The sequence below is a fragment of the Dendropsophus ebraccatus genome, chromosome 2 (genome assembly GCF_027789765.1).
Source record: "Dendropsophus ebraccatus isolate aDenEbr1 chromosome 2, aDenEbr1.pat, whole genome shotgun sequence".
Taxonomy (NCBI): domain Eukaryota; kingdom Metazoa; phylum Chordata; class Amphibia; order Anura; family Hylidae; genus Dendropsophus; species Dendropsophus ebraccatus.
In genome coordinates, this window is record NC_091455.1 from 198331834 (window position 1) to 198348763 (window position 16930).

At 38.9% G+C, this 16930-nt stretch overlaps 1 protein-coding gene across 3 annotated transcripts in view; it reads right to left on the bottom strand.

Annotated features, from left to right (window-relative positions):
- SKIDA1 (SKI/DACH domain containing 1) overlaps positions 1–12894 on the bottom strand; it is a 25205-nt gene extending 12311 nt beyond the window's left edge. Inside the window, exon 1 of one of the 3 annotated variants that reach the window (XR_011361760.1) lies at positions 12261–12894. Coding sequence is in view for 2 of the 3 variants with exons in the window: in XM_069959041.1 (XP_069815142.1) it covers positions 3608–5992 (2385 nt within the window). In the remaining variant the exon portion in view is untranslated. Of the gene's footprint in view, positions 1–3253; positions 6285–12260 lie in introns of those variants that run through there. The other 2 variants (XM_069959042.1, XM_069959041.1) reach the window with 2 other exon arrangements.
- Positions 12895–16930: the final 4036 nt, after the last annotated feature.

Consider the following 16930-nt stretch of genomic DNA (forward strand, 5'->3'; position numbering starts at 1 on the left):
TGTGTTGTTTTCATCCCACGCCTCTAGATTTATCCTGTATAATATTTAGGCCAGAGTATCCTTATCTTGTCTTGAACAAATTTGCAATATATATATATATATATATATATATATATGTATCAGTCATATGGATTCTATGGCGAATAAAGAATCTGCATGCCTGATTCCTTCTAAGTGCATGGAGCTTTTACTCCACAGGTATATACATTGTAGCAACATTTGCATTGAACCAGCTTTTTTGTATCCAGCTTCTTCTACTTTTTCTATATGGCTTCTATCTATCACAGCCCAGGCCATGCTGCAAATGTATATAATAAAGTGGTATGTGAAGAGACAGGATATTAGACTGTATCATAGGATCTATGGAAGATGACAGGCAGCATTCCAGGCCAGGATTGTGTTGTTTTCCTTTTGTATGACTGGTAGGGAAAGGGGAGATGGAGAAGGGGAAGGGATGTATGCCCTGCAGTGGACACACAGCCTGTCAGTCCCCCCAACCCCTATTGTGAAGTTCCATGCAAAACAACTCAGGCCTTTTAAAGCTGGTGCTTGTGAGGCCGCCTGATCATGAAAAGGAGGAGAAAGAGAGGCCTAGTCTAAGGAAATTAATTATATGTGGGATTCAGAAAATCTAGCATATCTTCAAGACATCAGATTGCTAAGTCTGGGATCAGATTGCAACATTAAACCCCACTCTTTCTATACGATTTGTATTTATTATTATTTTTATTTTTACAGGTATTAGTTGACATTCTTAAGAGCTTGCTTCCTAGCCTGTATGAGTATCCTCTTACATTCACAGTCTACCCTCCGTGTTTTGCTTCACAAGATCCCACCTGTGGCTGGACAGATCTTGTGAGACTACAGGTCCCAGCTTGCTTTGCCCTAGAAGGGTTGTAAACACTGGGACATGCATGTTCCACAGCTGGCGGAGGTCAGGGCTTGAATTATAGTTACGTCCTGTCCAGTCAATATTTACAAAATAGAGTAAAAATATTTAAAAATAAACAGTAAGTATATTCTCCAATAATACTATATATATATATATATATATATATATATATATATATATATATATATATATATATATATATATAATTTTTTTTAACTTGTTTTCATTTTTTATTTTTTATTTTTTTTTTGGCCTCATCAAAACTATTGTTGGCATTAGAGGCCTACCCAAGCTTGCTAAGCAGAGTATAACGTGAAACGTGAATGGCACACAAGAGCTCTTCATTGATTGCTTACAATTCATAGTATTCACAGGCCAAGCCAGGGCTGTGCCATATTATAAACTGTACAAGTGACTTGTAGCCAAATCTCTTAAACATGCCACCTGCATTATCTCCCTTTAATCTTATCTGTAAACTTTGCATTGCCTGGCAGCTGATTGCACTCCCACTTTTCTCTTGATCACTAAATTTAGCCTGCTTATCTCCGCCTGTAAATGATGTGTGCTTGCACAAATATTGGGGCCATTTGCACAAAACTTGTTGAATGAAGACACTTAATATGCAGTAAAAAAAAATAAAAAAGTAAAAAAAAATTACATAACCTCTATAAGACATTTTTTTTTAAATAGAATTATTTAGCATTATTATCATTGTTAGGTGCATTCGGTAGTGATTGTTATAAATCAGGAAGTAACTTGTACCCAGTTGGATGAATTATAAAGCTTCAGGATATAGGTTATTATGGAGCTCTGTGGTCGAAGACACGTGGTTAGTGTAAGGTGACACCCGTTAATGCCTGCCTAAAATATTCACAGACAAAGGAGACTAAAAGAACACGAGTGTGCAGCCGAACTGCAATGCAATAGCAAAAAAAAAAAAAAAGAGAGAGAGAAAAGTACACTGCATGCTAGGCCTATGAAGACAAAACAACAAGGAAAAAAGTTCTCCTAGAAATATTGATCTGCGAAGCAACCTGAAGACAATAAAACTGACATCTATACCCAGACAGAGAAATTTTTTCACTTTTTTTTTTTTTTTTTTTCATTTTATGTATTTGTAGGCCAGCCTGTGAAAGAAGAAACACTTCTCCATGTTTTTTATATTAACTTTTTTTAATGCACAATATTTATACCTCACTTAAAAAAAATTGCATTTTTTTTTCCAGAAACGCTTAGCAACACCTCAGTCCATAAGACTCCATGATATCATAAAAAAATATATATAAGAAGAAAAAAAAAAATCAAGCTGTATTGACTGTGTTCTTTCAGTGTTTTTTTTCCAATTTTTTTTTTTTTTTTATTATTTCAATGAAGGTGAAACATGCTCTCGACAGTGCAAATTTCCATAACTTTTTTTTTTTTCTTTCTTTTTTTTTGATTTACTGCTGTCCACACAACATTACACAAGGAAATAAAAAAAAAAAACACCAAATGGGTCTCTACAATATTTACTAAACTCAGTTTATAAGTGCAAGTGTAGAGAACTGACTGTGATTGTCATTTGCAGAAATTCTCCAGGCTTTGTATTGACCATTCAAGTTTTTTTGTTTTTTTTTTAGATATTTTTTTTTTTTTTAGCTACAATGAATAATGCAGTTTATCACAGGGGTTAAAAAAACTGGGGCCTCTACCAAGAAATATACAAAAGTAAAAATAAAAATAAAATAACAACACAATATCATCACAGCACTCGCTCTGTCACATATATATGACTCTCTTCATCTGCACAGTCTATATATGTCGGATTCCTTCTAAGCCACATATAAGTTTTTTTTTGTTTTTTTTTAGTGAGAATGTAAATGTCACTTTTCTCTCCTGCCATATCACAATATGATTCTACATGAGTGACACAGAACAAAAAAAAAAGAGACCTTTGGATACAATTGGGATTTCACTACACACTGTATGATTGTGCACGTAAAAAGACATCATTAACAAAATACAATGACATATTTATTTTCACTAGTTGTTGAGGCAGCTTATTTTCCCAAGGCCTGAATAAAATCTAGGCCCAAGACCATTCCAGTCCATAAAAACGAGTTAAGTGCAACTGCTCTTAAAAAAAAAAAAAAAAAAAAAATTAAACAAAAACACCCTTTTCACCCAAACATGTAAAATCTGCTACTTCTTATATAGTCATTGTGCAACAAATGACGCAGTCATACTTCAACTTTTTGTTTTTCCAATTTAGTGCAGAAAATGCAAATGGCTCATACTCTTGGTTGTCTTTTATTACACTGAAATGCTTTGACATTTTGTTTTTTTTTTTGCAGATGAACTGAGGTACCCGGGTGCTTTGCAAAAAAAAAAAAAAATATTAATAATATATAAAATAAAAAATAATATTAAAATAATAATAATTAAAAAAAAATAATAATAACCACTTCAATTCAAGGCCAGGTTTGTTTTTTTTGTTTTTTTTTTAAAAGTCTTTAAGCACTGAGTAGTCTACGGAATGTAACCAAGTGATAAATTCCATATTGCAAATGAAAAATGGCATCCAATTTCCTTCTCCAGGAGATGTCAGGGCAAATAAATCCAAATTAATAATAATAATTAATAATAATATAATATATAAAAAAAACAGGCTGATACAACCATTTGTAAAAAAAAAAAAAAATTACAATTCCCCCATACAAGAAAAAAAAAAAAATGTTATGATTGAAATGTCCTGAATTTGTGACTAGGAGGGAGAGGTACTGGAGAACCACCCAATTGCCATTTCCAAATAGGATGGGCCTTGTGGGGTGGGTAAGAATCCTTTGTGCTGTTTAAGGAGTAGGCAGGGACTAAATCTCCGTCTTTGCCAATAATCAATGACGGTGGACTGGGGAAATTTGCCATGAAATTAAAAGGTCTTTTTACGGTAGAAGCTACATTGTTGGCTAACCTTTTGCGCCTATTGGTCACTGTCAAACCATCCAGTGTCCCTTCATAAAATTCACTTTTACCTGGGGGTCTTGGGCTCCTTGCAGATTTCAGATTGGGCTTGCAGGGAGTAGTTGTCTGTAACATAGGTCTTTTTCCTAGCACCAGTGTCCTGTAATTTTTCCTGACCTTAGCACCATATTTGTAATCTCCATCCTCAGGCTTGTTGGGTGTATCTAAAGTGCATGGAGGGTCCTCCTCACTTGGAGTCCTAGTATCTCCAGAAGTGGTTGGTTGTTTGTTATCAGTGCACACAGAGTCCTGTTTGGCTTTCACTAAAGCCCCCTCAGTTTTCGTCTCACTCCTATCACTATCAAGCTCATCCTTAGCAACATTGCACTCATAGTTTAGCTTATGCTGGCTATGGTATTCTTCATGACCACTAGTGTCCTCAATTTTAATTTTGACATTGTGCAGAAAGGACAGATCAGTGCATGCCTTGTGGCCCTGCTCAGAGTTTCCAGGTAAATCCACCACCACCGCTCCTGGGCTTTTACACAATGTGTCCCCCTTGTCAGTGGTTGTTGTTGCTGCAGACACACAATGTAAAGGGTTGGGGGATGTGGTGGTATTCTTTTGCACACATTGGGGGAGAGTGGATTGCTTGCTCTCCCTGTTTATCCTTTGTTGGGGTGGATGGGACGCATTGTTTTTCTTTGGGCCCCCCTCTGTAACACAGTTACTGCTCACCAGGTCACTTCTGGAGAAAGCAGAAAGTGGGAGATGGATCCCAGAGGTTGGATCAGGAAAGGAGCCCCCCAAAGCAGCAGGGCCACCATACATCCCAGGACCCCTGAAGCCTTGCTGACTCCAATCCTGGCTTTCAGATTTAATCTCACAGTGAGTTGTGCTGGGGGGGGACCTGGGGAACTGGCACAGGAGGTTTGCCTGGGCCATGTGAACAGGGCTGGAAAAACTAGTTCTCCTGAATCGTATACTTTCCATTGAGACCTGGCTGGACACAGAGCTGCTGTCTGACTCAGAGGAGCTGTCCTCATCAGAGCTCAACTCACTGGAGTCAGACAGGCTTCCCTCCTCCCCCTCCTCCTCTTCTTCTTCTTCTTCCTCCTCTTCTTCTTCCTCCTCTTCATCGGAGGACACAGAGTTGTTGCTGCTGCTGGACAAACTAGAACCAAAATCCGAGTCATTGGCCTCAGAGCTGGACTCTGAGTCGCTGCTGTAAGCCTCCTGCAGGGCATCCAGGTGCTGGTGGGCACAGAAGCCATTGACCAGGTGGATCCTCTCCAGGCACAAGGGGCTTCCTTTGGATCTGTAGGGCTTGGGGAGGAAGAAGAACCTCCTGCTGCTGCTGTTGCTGCTGCTAGTGCTGCTACTGCTGCTGTGCTGGAAGGATGAGTCCTTGTTTGCTGCAGACCTTTTCCTTTTGTATCTGTAAGTGACTGAGCTGCCTAGCTTGGGTTGGGCAATGGCTGGCTGGTAGTAGTAGGCTGGGTGCTTGCTGCACAGCACGCCCCTGAAGAAGGGCAGGCTGGAGTGGAAAGCTGCTACACAGTCTCCGGGGATCTGGGGAGTTTCATAGTTTCCAGGGGTTTTGCAAGGCGACCTTGCTATTTGTGAGTAGCTGTGACCAGTGTATTTACTGAGAAAGTGAGGTAGATCAGCAGCTGGGTCTCCAGGAGCCAAGGAGCCCTTCCTCTTGGTTGGCTTCTTCTTCTTCTTCTTCTTCTTAGCTTCTTCTTCATTCAGCCCCAGCCAAACTTTGTTCTCCTTCCAGAAACTGCAGTAAGGGTCGGGGGATGGGGGCTCTTTTGTTGACAGGGGCCTGCTTATCCTCCTCCTTTTTGTCTTGAGGACCCTTTCAGTCTTGCAGGAGGTGTACAGGGCTTGCACGTCCTCTCTGGAGATCAGAGTGCATTTGGCTGCATGGAAAGCTATAGAGTTGATCGCCTTGAGCTTCCTCAGCTCCTCCAAGTCACAGTGGTGCTTCTTCACTTTTAAGTGATCCATGCGCTTGTGCACTGTGGTTCTTGGGATGTTCTTCAGGAGATCTGTGAAGACCTGAGACAGGGCGAACATCTGCTTGCCTTTGATGACCAGGTAGCCCAGCCTGACTCCATCCACCACTTCAAAGCCAGACTCCAGATCACCCATTGCTTTTGGGTCATAGCACAAGGCGAGGTGGTGGTGGTGCAGATCCTGATGCTTGCAGTCTCAAGGCATCCTGCTTGAAGGAAGAGAAAGCCTGGGTTATTGCCCTATAAAGTCTATAGGACTAGTCACATGTACAGCTGTATATCCAGGCAGAGACAGATAGGCAGGTCCTAGAGCCATAGAGAGCACTGGCAGCTCTCCATTGTTAAGAGGCTGCAGCTCCCAGTACCTGAGTGGTGGTGGTGCAGCCCCCCAGTGCATGAGAGCCCCCGGACCGTGGGATGTGCTGTGCTCCTCTGCTGCTCCTGCACTATAGTGAGCCGTCCGGAGACACCTTCATCCATTAATTCCCCTGCAGCCGCCGCTGATTGGACACTCCTGACAGGTGATGCAATAAAAATTGATATTCCACCCCCTTCCCCCAAAAAATCTCCGGCTAATTAGCATACTCTTATCCTGCACCTCCCCTCTAAGGAAATAAGGCTGCATTTTACTATATCAATCTCTCCATACAATCAGACTGCACTCTGCCCCCATAGTCGGGGCCGGGCTTCTTCTTCTTCTTTTTTTTTTTTTTTTTTGTCTTTTAAGGTAGAACAGAAATTGCAATTTTTGATATATATATATATATATATATATATATATATATATATATATATATATATATATATATATATATATATATATATAGTGTTAATCCTAAATCATTGCATTTTGTGCTCTCTCTCTCTCTCTATATATATATATATATATATATGAATGGTCGTCTTCATGCACTTCTATAGAGTAGGCTGAGGCATTGTTATACACTGCAAGATCACCTTATGCACTGATATATAGATATGGATATATACCTTTACAGATGTATAGAATAGCAATGATAATACTCTGCTGAATTATTACATATAGTGTGGTATATACATGATATTCATAGTTGTGTTGTGTGTAGTTCACTGATTGGCTATTATGTCCCCGAATATTCTATTATTGTACACTATAACACACTATAGATGGTGGGCAGTGCAGGAGCAGTGTATATAGCACTGACTATAGTTGCATTGTTATACAGAGCTGCTCACCAATTCATCACTTATGTTAGGTTTGTACAGACTGCTAGGCACCATTATATGCAATGATAAAACACTAGTATACGTTAGTATGCAAGCTGTACACTACTGTACTATAATACAATGCTGTACACTACTGTACTATAATACAATGCTGTACACTACTGCACTATAATACTATGCTGTACACTACTGTACTATAATACAATGCTGTACACTACTGTACTATAATACAATGCTGTACACTACTGCACTATAATACTATGCTGTACACTACTGCACTATGATACAATGCTGTACACTACTGCACTATAATACTATGATGTACACTACTGCACTATAATACTATGCTGTACACTACTGCACTATAATACTATGATGTACACTACTGCACTATAATACTATGCTGTACACTACTGCACTATGATACAATGCTGTACACTACTGCACTATAATACAATGCTGTACACTACTGCACTATACAATGCTGTACACTACTGCACTATAATACTATGCTGTACACTACTGCACTATAATACTATGATGTACACTACTGCACTATAATACAATGCTGTACACTACTGCACTATACAATGCTGTACACTACTGCACTATGATACAATGCTGTACACTACTGCACTATACAATGCTGTACACTACTGCACTATAATACTATGCTGTACACTACTGCACTATAATACTATGCTGTACACTACTGCACTATAATACTATGATGTACACTACTGCACTATAATACTATGCTGTACACTACTGCACTATGATACAATGCTGTACACTACTGCACTATAATACAATGCTGTACACTACTGCACTATACAATGCTGTACACTACTGCACTATAATACTATGCTGTACACTACTGCACTATAATACTATGCTGTACACTACTGCACTATAATACTATGCTGTACACTACTGCACTATGATACAATGCTGTACACTACTGCACTATAATACTATGCTGTACACTACTGCACTATGATACAATGCTGTACACTACTGCACTCCTATACAATGCTGTACACTACTGTACTATAATACAATGCTGTACACTACTGCACTATACAATGCTGTACACTACTGCACTCCTATACTATGCTGTACACTACTGCACTATGATACAATGCTGTACACTACTCCACTATAATACAATGCTGTACACTACTGCACTATACAATGCTGTACACTACTGCACTATAATATAATGCTGTACACTACTGCACTATAATACAATGCTGTACACTACTGCACTATAATACAATGCTGTACACTACTGCACTATAATACTATGATGTACACTACTGCACTATAATACAATGCTGTACACTACTGCACTATAATACAATGCTGTACACTACTGCACTATAATATAATGCTGTACACTACTGCACTCCTATACAATGCTGTACACTACTGCACTATAATACTATGCTGTACACTACTGCACTATACAATGCTGTACACTACTGCACTATAATACAATGCTGTACACTACTGCACTATACAATGCTGTACACAACTGCACTATATATAATGCTGTACACTACTGCACTATAATACAATGCTGTACACTACTGCACTATACAATGCTGTACACTACTGCACTATAATATAATGCTGTACACTACTGCACTATAATACTATGCTGTACACTACTGCACTATACAATGCTGTACACTACTGCACTATAATACAATGCTGTACACTACTGCACTATAATACTATGCTGTACACTGCTGCACTATGATACAATGCTGTACACTACTGCACTATAATACAATGCTGTACACTACTGCACTATAATACAATGCTGTACACTACTGCACTCCTATACAATGCTGTACACTACTGCACTATGATACAATGCTGTACACTACTGCACTATACAATGCTGTACACTACTGCACTATAATACAATGCTGTACACTACTGCACTATAATACTATGCTGTACACTACTGCACTCCTATACAATGCTGTACACTACTGCACTATGATACAATGCTGTACACTACTGCACTCCTATACTATGCTGTACACTACTGCACTATGATACAATGCTGTACACAACTGCACTCCTATACTATGCTGTACACTACTGCACTATGATACAATGCTGTACACAACTGCACTATACAATGCTGTACACTACTGCACTATAATACAATGCTGTACACTGCTGCACTATAATACAATGCTGTACACTACTGCACTATAATACAATGCTGTACACTACTGTACTATAATACAATGCTGTACACTACTGCACTATAATACTATGCTGTACACTACTGCACTATAATACAATGCTGTACACTACTGCACTCCTATACTATGCTGTACACTACTGCACTATAATACAATGCTGTACACTACTGCACTATAATACTATGCTGTACACTACTGCACTATAATACTATGCTGTACACTACTGCACTCCTATACTATGCTGTACACTACTGCACTATAATACTATGCTGTACACTACTGCACTATAATATAATGCTGTACACTACTGCACTATAATACAATGCTGTACACTACTGCACTCCTATACTATGCTGTACACTACTGCACTATAATACTATGCTGTACACTACTGCACTCCTATACAATGCTGTACACTACTGCACTATAATATAATGCTGTACACTACTGCACTATAATGCAATGCTGTACACTACTGCACTATAATACTATGCTGTACACTACTGCACTATAATACAATGCTGTACACTACTGTACTATAATACAATGCTGTACACTACTGCACTCCTATACAATGCTGTACACTACTGCACTATGATACAATGCTGTACACTACTGTACTATAATACAATGCTGTACACTACTGCACTATAATGCAATGCTGTACACTACTGCACTATAATACTATGCTTTACACTACTGCACTCCTATATAATGCTGTACACTACTGCACTATAATACAATGCTGTACACTACTGCACTATAATACAATGCTGTACACTACTGCACTCCTATACAATGCTGTACACTACTGCACTATAATACTATGCTGTACACTACTGCACTCCTATACTATGCTGTACACTACTGCACTATAATACTATGCTGTACACTACTGCACTCCTATACAATGCTGTACACTACTGCACTATAATATAATGCTGTACACTACTGCACTATAATACTATGCTGTACACTACTGCACTCCTATACTATGCTGTACACTACTGCACTATAATACAATGCTGTACACTACTGTACTATAATACAATGCTGTACACTAGCAGTCTGCTGTGCACCAGTATAAAATACACTAATATACGTACAATAATGCCCTGTCATGCAGTGCTGATCACTCGTGCACCTATACATAGATTATTTCACTATTACACAAGACTGAATACTTGTAGGCGATATAGGACAATGAGCACTCATGTGTAATAACATGGTGCACTATTATAAGGCTCTATTGTATCTTCTCATCCCACTCTGCTCTGTAACATTAGTGACAACTATTATTCAACGGTGCTAATATATAGGTGACTACACCATCATGTGCAAATGTGCAATGTGCGCCCTATGCATTACACTGCTACACTATTATACATCATCATTGCTCACTGGGCACTATTATATGGCTTTGTAGTAGGTTGCACTATTGTAGGGCACTAGTACTTATGCATCGTTATTGCTTCTATATACTGTATTATATGGTTCTATACCTTGTATAGTAGTATAGGACACTGCACTATTATACAATGCTTTGCACTATTATACGTTATTACTCTATGCTCTGCACTATTATACGTTATTACACTATGCTCTGCACTATTATACGTTATTACACGATGCTCTGCACTATTATACGTTATTACACGATGCTTTGCACTATTATACGTTATTACACGATGCTCTGCACTATTATACGTTATTACTCTATGCTCTGCACTATTATACGTTATTACACGATGCTCTGCACTATTATACGTTATTACACTATGCTCTGCACTATTATACGTTATTACTCTATGCTCTGCACTATTATACGTCATTACACTATGCTCTGCACTATTATACGTTATTACCCGATGCTCTGCACTATTATACGTTATTACTCTATGCTCTGCACTATTATACGTTATTACACGATGCTCTGCACTATTATACGTTATTACACGATGCTCTGCACTATTATACGTTATTACACGATGCTCTGCACTATTATACGTCATTACACTATGCTCTGCACTATTATACGTTATTACACGATGCTCTGCACTATTATACGTTATTACTCTATGCTCTGCACTATTATACGTTATTACACGATGCTCTGCACTATTATACGTTATTACACGATGCTCTGCACTATTATACGTTATTACACTATGCTCTGCACTATTATACGTTATTACACGATGCTCTGCACTATTATACGTTATTACACGATGCTCTGCACTATTATACGTTATTACACTATGCTCTGCACTATTATACGTTATTACACTATGCTCTGCACTATTATACGTTATTACTCTATGCTCTGCACTATTATACGTCATTACACTATGCTCTGCACTATTATACGTTATTACACGATGCTCTGCACTATTATACGTTATTACACGATGCTCTGCACTATTATACGTTATTACTCTATGCTCTGCACTATTATACGTTATTACACGATGCTCTGCACTATTATACGTTATTACACGATGCTCTGCACTATTATACGTTATTACTCTATGCTCTGCACTATTATACGTTATTACACGATGCTCTGCACTATTATACGTTATTACACGATGCTCTGCACTATTATACGTTATTACACGATGCTCTGCACTATTATACGTTATTACACGATGCTCTGCACTATTATACGTTATTACACGATGCTCTGCACTATTATACGTTATTACACGATGCTCTGCACTATTATACATTATTACACGATGCTCTGCACTATTATACATTATTACACGATGCTCTGCACTATTATACATTATTACACGATGCTCTGCACTATTATACATTATTACACGATGCTCTGCACTATTATACGTTATTACACGATGCTGTTCACTGTTATACTATATAATACGACAGTGGCCACTATTATACATGATGACAGGACACCCCAGGCTATTATACAATATTACAGGACACAGCACTATTATAGCTTATTACACGACAGGATGGAGCCATCTGACTTGTTTTTCCTCTCAGTCCGGTCTCCGGTTCCTCTCAGTCCGGTCTCCGGTTCCTCTCAGTCCGGTCTCCCGGTTCCTCTCAGTCCGGTCTCCGGTTCCTCTCAGTCCGGTCTCCGGTTCCTCTCAGTCCGGTCTCCCGGTTCCTCTCAGTCCGGTCTCCGGTTCCTCTTAGTCCGGTCTCCGGTTCCTCTCAGTCCGGTCTCCGGTTCCTCTCAGTCCAGTCTCCCGGTTCCTCTCAGTCCGGTCTCCCGGTTCCTCTCAGTCCGGTCTCCGGTTCCTCTCAGTCCGGTCTCCGGTTCCTCTCAGTCCGGTCTCCCGGTTCCTCTCAGTCCGGTCTCCGGTTCCTCTCAGTCCGGTCTCCCGGTTCCTCTCAGTCCGGTCTCCCGGTTCCTCTCAGTCCGGTCTCCCGGTTCCTCTCAGTCCGGTCTCCGGTTCCGGGCAGATCCGGTGTCCCCATCACAACAACGTGCACAATAGCGAAAATGAAAGGAGCCGCGTGTGGTGAGCGGCCCCCGGTGTGCGGAGCCGTTACAGGGGCCCGGGAGCCGCCAGCGCCCACACTACCCCCGATGTACCGGGCTCCGGGCACACAGATGGAGCAGAGCCGGACAGGTCGCCGCTTCTTTGTGTAAAACGAGAAACTCCCCGTTACCTGCAGCCGGGGGAAACCGGCACCGGATCACACAGTCAGCTCTGCTACATCTACTGTGTGCTGCACCATATATACAGAGCACTATGAGATAGTATTATATATAATATATATTATATGTATTATATAAGCGGTTATATACGGGTATATACCAAGTACACGGTCTGTATGCTGAGCACCGCACAGCGATCGGTTATGTACAAGACCGATCACACTGCATAGTCACTGCATAGAAACGTGGTATAACTCACTATACACAGAGCACCTATATACCGTACTGCACCCTATATACTGTATACTACACCCTATGTACTGTATACTACACCCTATATACTGTATACTACAGCCTATGTACTGTATAGTAACATCATATAACACACTATATACTGCACCCTATATACTGTATACTACAGCCTATGTACTGTATACTACACCCTATGTACTATATACTGCACCCTATATACTGTATACTACAGCCTATGTACTGTATAGTAACATCATATAACACACTATATACTGCACCCTATATACTGTATACTACAGCCTATGTACTGTATAGTAACATCATATAACTCACTATACACAGAGCACCTATATACTGCACCCTATGTACTGTATACTACACCCTATGTACTATATACTGCACCCTATGTACTGTATACTACAGCCTTTGTACTGTATAGTAACATCATATAACACACTATACACAGGGCACCCTATATACTATACCCTATGCACTGTATACTGCACCCTATGTACTGTATAGTAACATCTCATAACACACTATACACAGTGCACCCTATATACTGCACCCTATATACTGCACCCTATGTACTGTATAGTAACATCTCATAACACACTATACACAGTGCACCCTATATACTGCACCCTATATACTACGCCCTATGCACTTTATAGTAACATCATATAACACACTATAGCTACATAGTGCTCCCTATATACTACACACTATGCACTAGATATTACACTACATAGTATACATTGTATACTACCAAGCATGCCCCACACATAATACATTATACACGACACAACACTACAATTACATACTATACAGCTCATAATAATAATAATATATCTATATATAATTAATATACTATATATAAAGTATATCTTATACACTACATATTGTTTAATACTGATTACATTTTGCTATACACACACACACACACACACACACACACACACACACTATATTAGACGTACTAATTCACTACTGTGCATTATATACCCTATTATATGATATGTTATATGATATACACTCTTTCTAATATGTTATATTCTCCTACTATATATACTGTATATTCTAGTGTTTATATACTAGCTGTTGTATACTACATAGTGTGCACTATATACTATTGGCTACTCTGCATTATATACAGTATTATACAATAGGTTATATACACTAAACACTGCATCGTGCATTCTCTTTCTAATATGCTATATTCTCCTACCATGCTGTACACTGTATATTATAGTGTATGTTTTACATACTAGCTGCTGTATACTACATACTGTGCACTATATACTAGCTGCTGTATACTACATACTGTGCACTATATACTAGCTGCTGTATACTACATACTGTGCACTATATACTAGCTGCTGTATACTACATACTGTGCACTATATACTAGTTGCTATATACTACATACTGTGCACTGTATACTAGCTGCTGTATACTACATACTGTGCACTATATACTAGCTGCTGTATACGACATACTGTGCACTATATACTAGCTGCTGTATACTGCATACTGTGCACTATATACTAGCTGCTGTATACTACATACTGTGCACTATATACTAGCTGCTGTATACTACATACTGTGCACTATATACTAGCTGCTGTATACTACATACTGTGCACTATATACTAGCTGTTGTATACTACATACTGTGCACTATATACTAGCTGCTGTATACGACATACTGTGCACTATATACTAGCTGTTGTATACTACATACTGTGCACTATATACTAGCTGCTGTATACTGCATACTGTGCACTATATACTAGCTGCTGTATACTACATACTGTGCACTATATACTAGCTGTTGTATACTACATACTGTGCACTATATACTAGCTGCTGTATACTACATACTGTGCACTATATACTAGCTGCTGTATACTACATACTGTGCACTATATACTAGCTGTTGTATACTACATACTGTGCACTATATACTAGCTGCTGTATACTACATACTGTGCACTATATACTAGCTGTTGTATACTACATACTGTGCACTGTATACTAATTGCTGTATACTACATACTGTGCACTATATACTAGCTGTTGTATACTACATACTGTGCACTATATACTAGCTGCTGTATACTACATACTGTGCACTATATACTAGCTGTTGTATACTACATACTGTGCACTATATACTAGCTGCTGTATACTACATACTGTGCACTATATACTAGAACACTCTATACACGATGCAGATACAAAGTTACATTGTGTAACTTTCCAGGCTACATAAGTTGTGTATCTCACCTTAAATTATATACATTTTAGGGTCTATATTTATAGTTTTATTCCTTATTTTTTAGCATAATCTAGTAATAAAGGATATAGCAGATAAATCGATCGTATAATCGAGCCCTTGGTGTATAGTATAGTGCCCTCTGTATCTGGCCGTGTATCTGCAGCAGGGATCACATTCACACTGGGGTCTGTACATTAATAATGGATCACCTATAGATGCAATGCAATCAGATGGGGGTCTATGGGAGGAGTGCAGGTCTGGGGCAGCTGGGGCTGCTATTCCTCAATAGGGGGAAAAGCAGGGGAAATTCTAATGATGATGATGATGGTGATGATGATGATGATGATGATGATGAAGGCTGCTTGATTTGTGGAGGTCCCAGTAAAGAATGTTGTTTGGCCAATCTATAATGATTAGCCTTGGGGTTATTTAGGATCACATGGAGATGGCCTGGTCCCACACTCCTCTGGAATGTTCTGCTCCATCCTCCTCTCTCCCCTCTTATATCTCGTCTCTATCTCCCCATATATTCTGCACCAAGCTTTTGTTCCCAAGAGCTGCCCATCATTTTAGTGAAAAAAAAGGGGAGGGGGGGGGGTAATGTGTGACAGACAGATCAGTCCATCAGCACACTTCTCTCTCCTCTATCTGGGGGGCTTTTTTTTTTTTTTTTTTACAGGCACATTGGGGGTCGAACCCAATAGTAAAAAATAAAAAAAAGTCTGACAGGGGCCCCCTGTTCCTGCAATACATGAAAGGGCTGGGACTTCAAGATGGATTTGCATCTACACAGGGGGATTTCGATCAATAGGTAGCAACATTTATGGTGGAGATTATTAATGTGCAGAGTGGACAGCAGCAGCAGCATCAGGACAATGACACATCAGCCTTATTATTATTATTATTATTATTATTTGTATTATTATTATTATTTGTATTATTATTATTATTTTTAGGGAGGAAAGTTGGGCAGCTAGTTGCTTTGTTGTTCTAGGGGCCAAATCTCATCTCCAGATGGAAATCCTGTTTAGGAATCATGTACAGTTGTCAACCTGATTATATGTGTAGGATCTATATACATATAATATGGTATATAATATATACACGAGGATTAATCTGCATGGGATAACATTGCATTGATTTGAGGCCTATTTTCTAAATTGAAATTCAATGTCTATATGTATTCAACTCCTATTCAATGTCTATACCTCTTTCTATAGGCAACTACTACTCTATCTAGCTCCTATCTATCTATCTATCTATCTATCTATCTATCTATCTATCTCCTATCTATCTATCTATCTATCTATCTATCTCCTATCTATTACCTATCTATCTATCTATTTATCTATCTATCTATCTATCTATCTATCTATCTATCTATCTATCTATCTCCTATCTATTTATCTATCTCCTATCTATTACCTATCTATCTATCTCCTATCTATCTATCTATCTATCTATCTATCTATC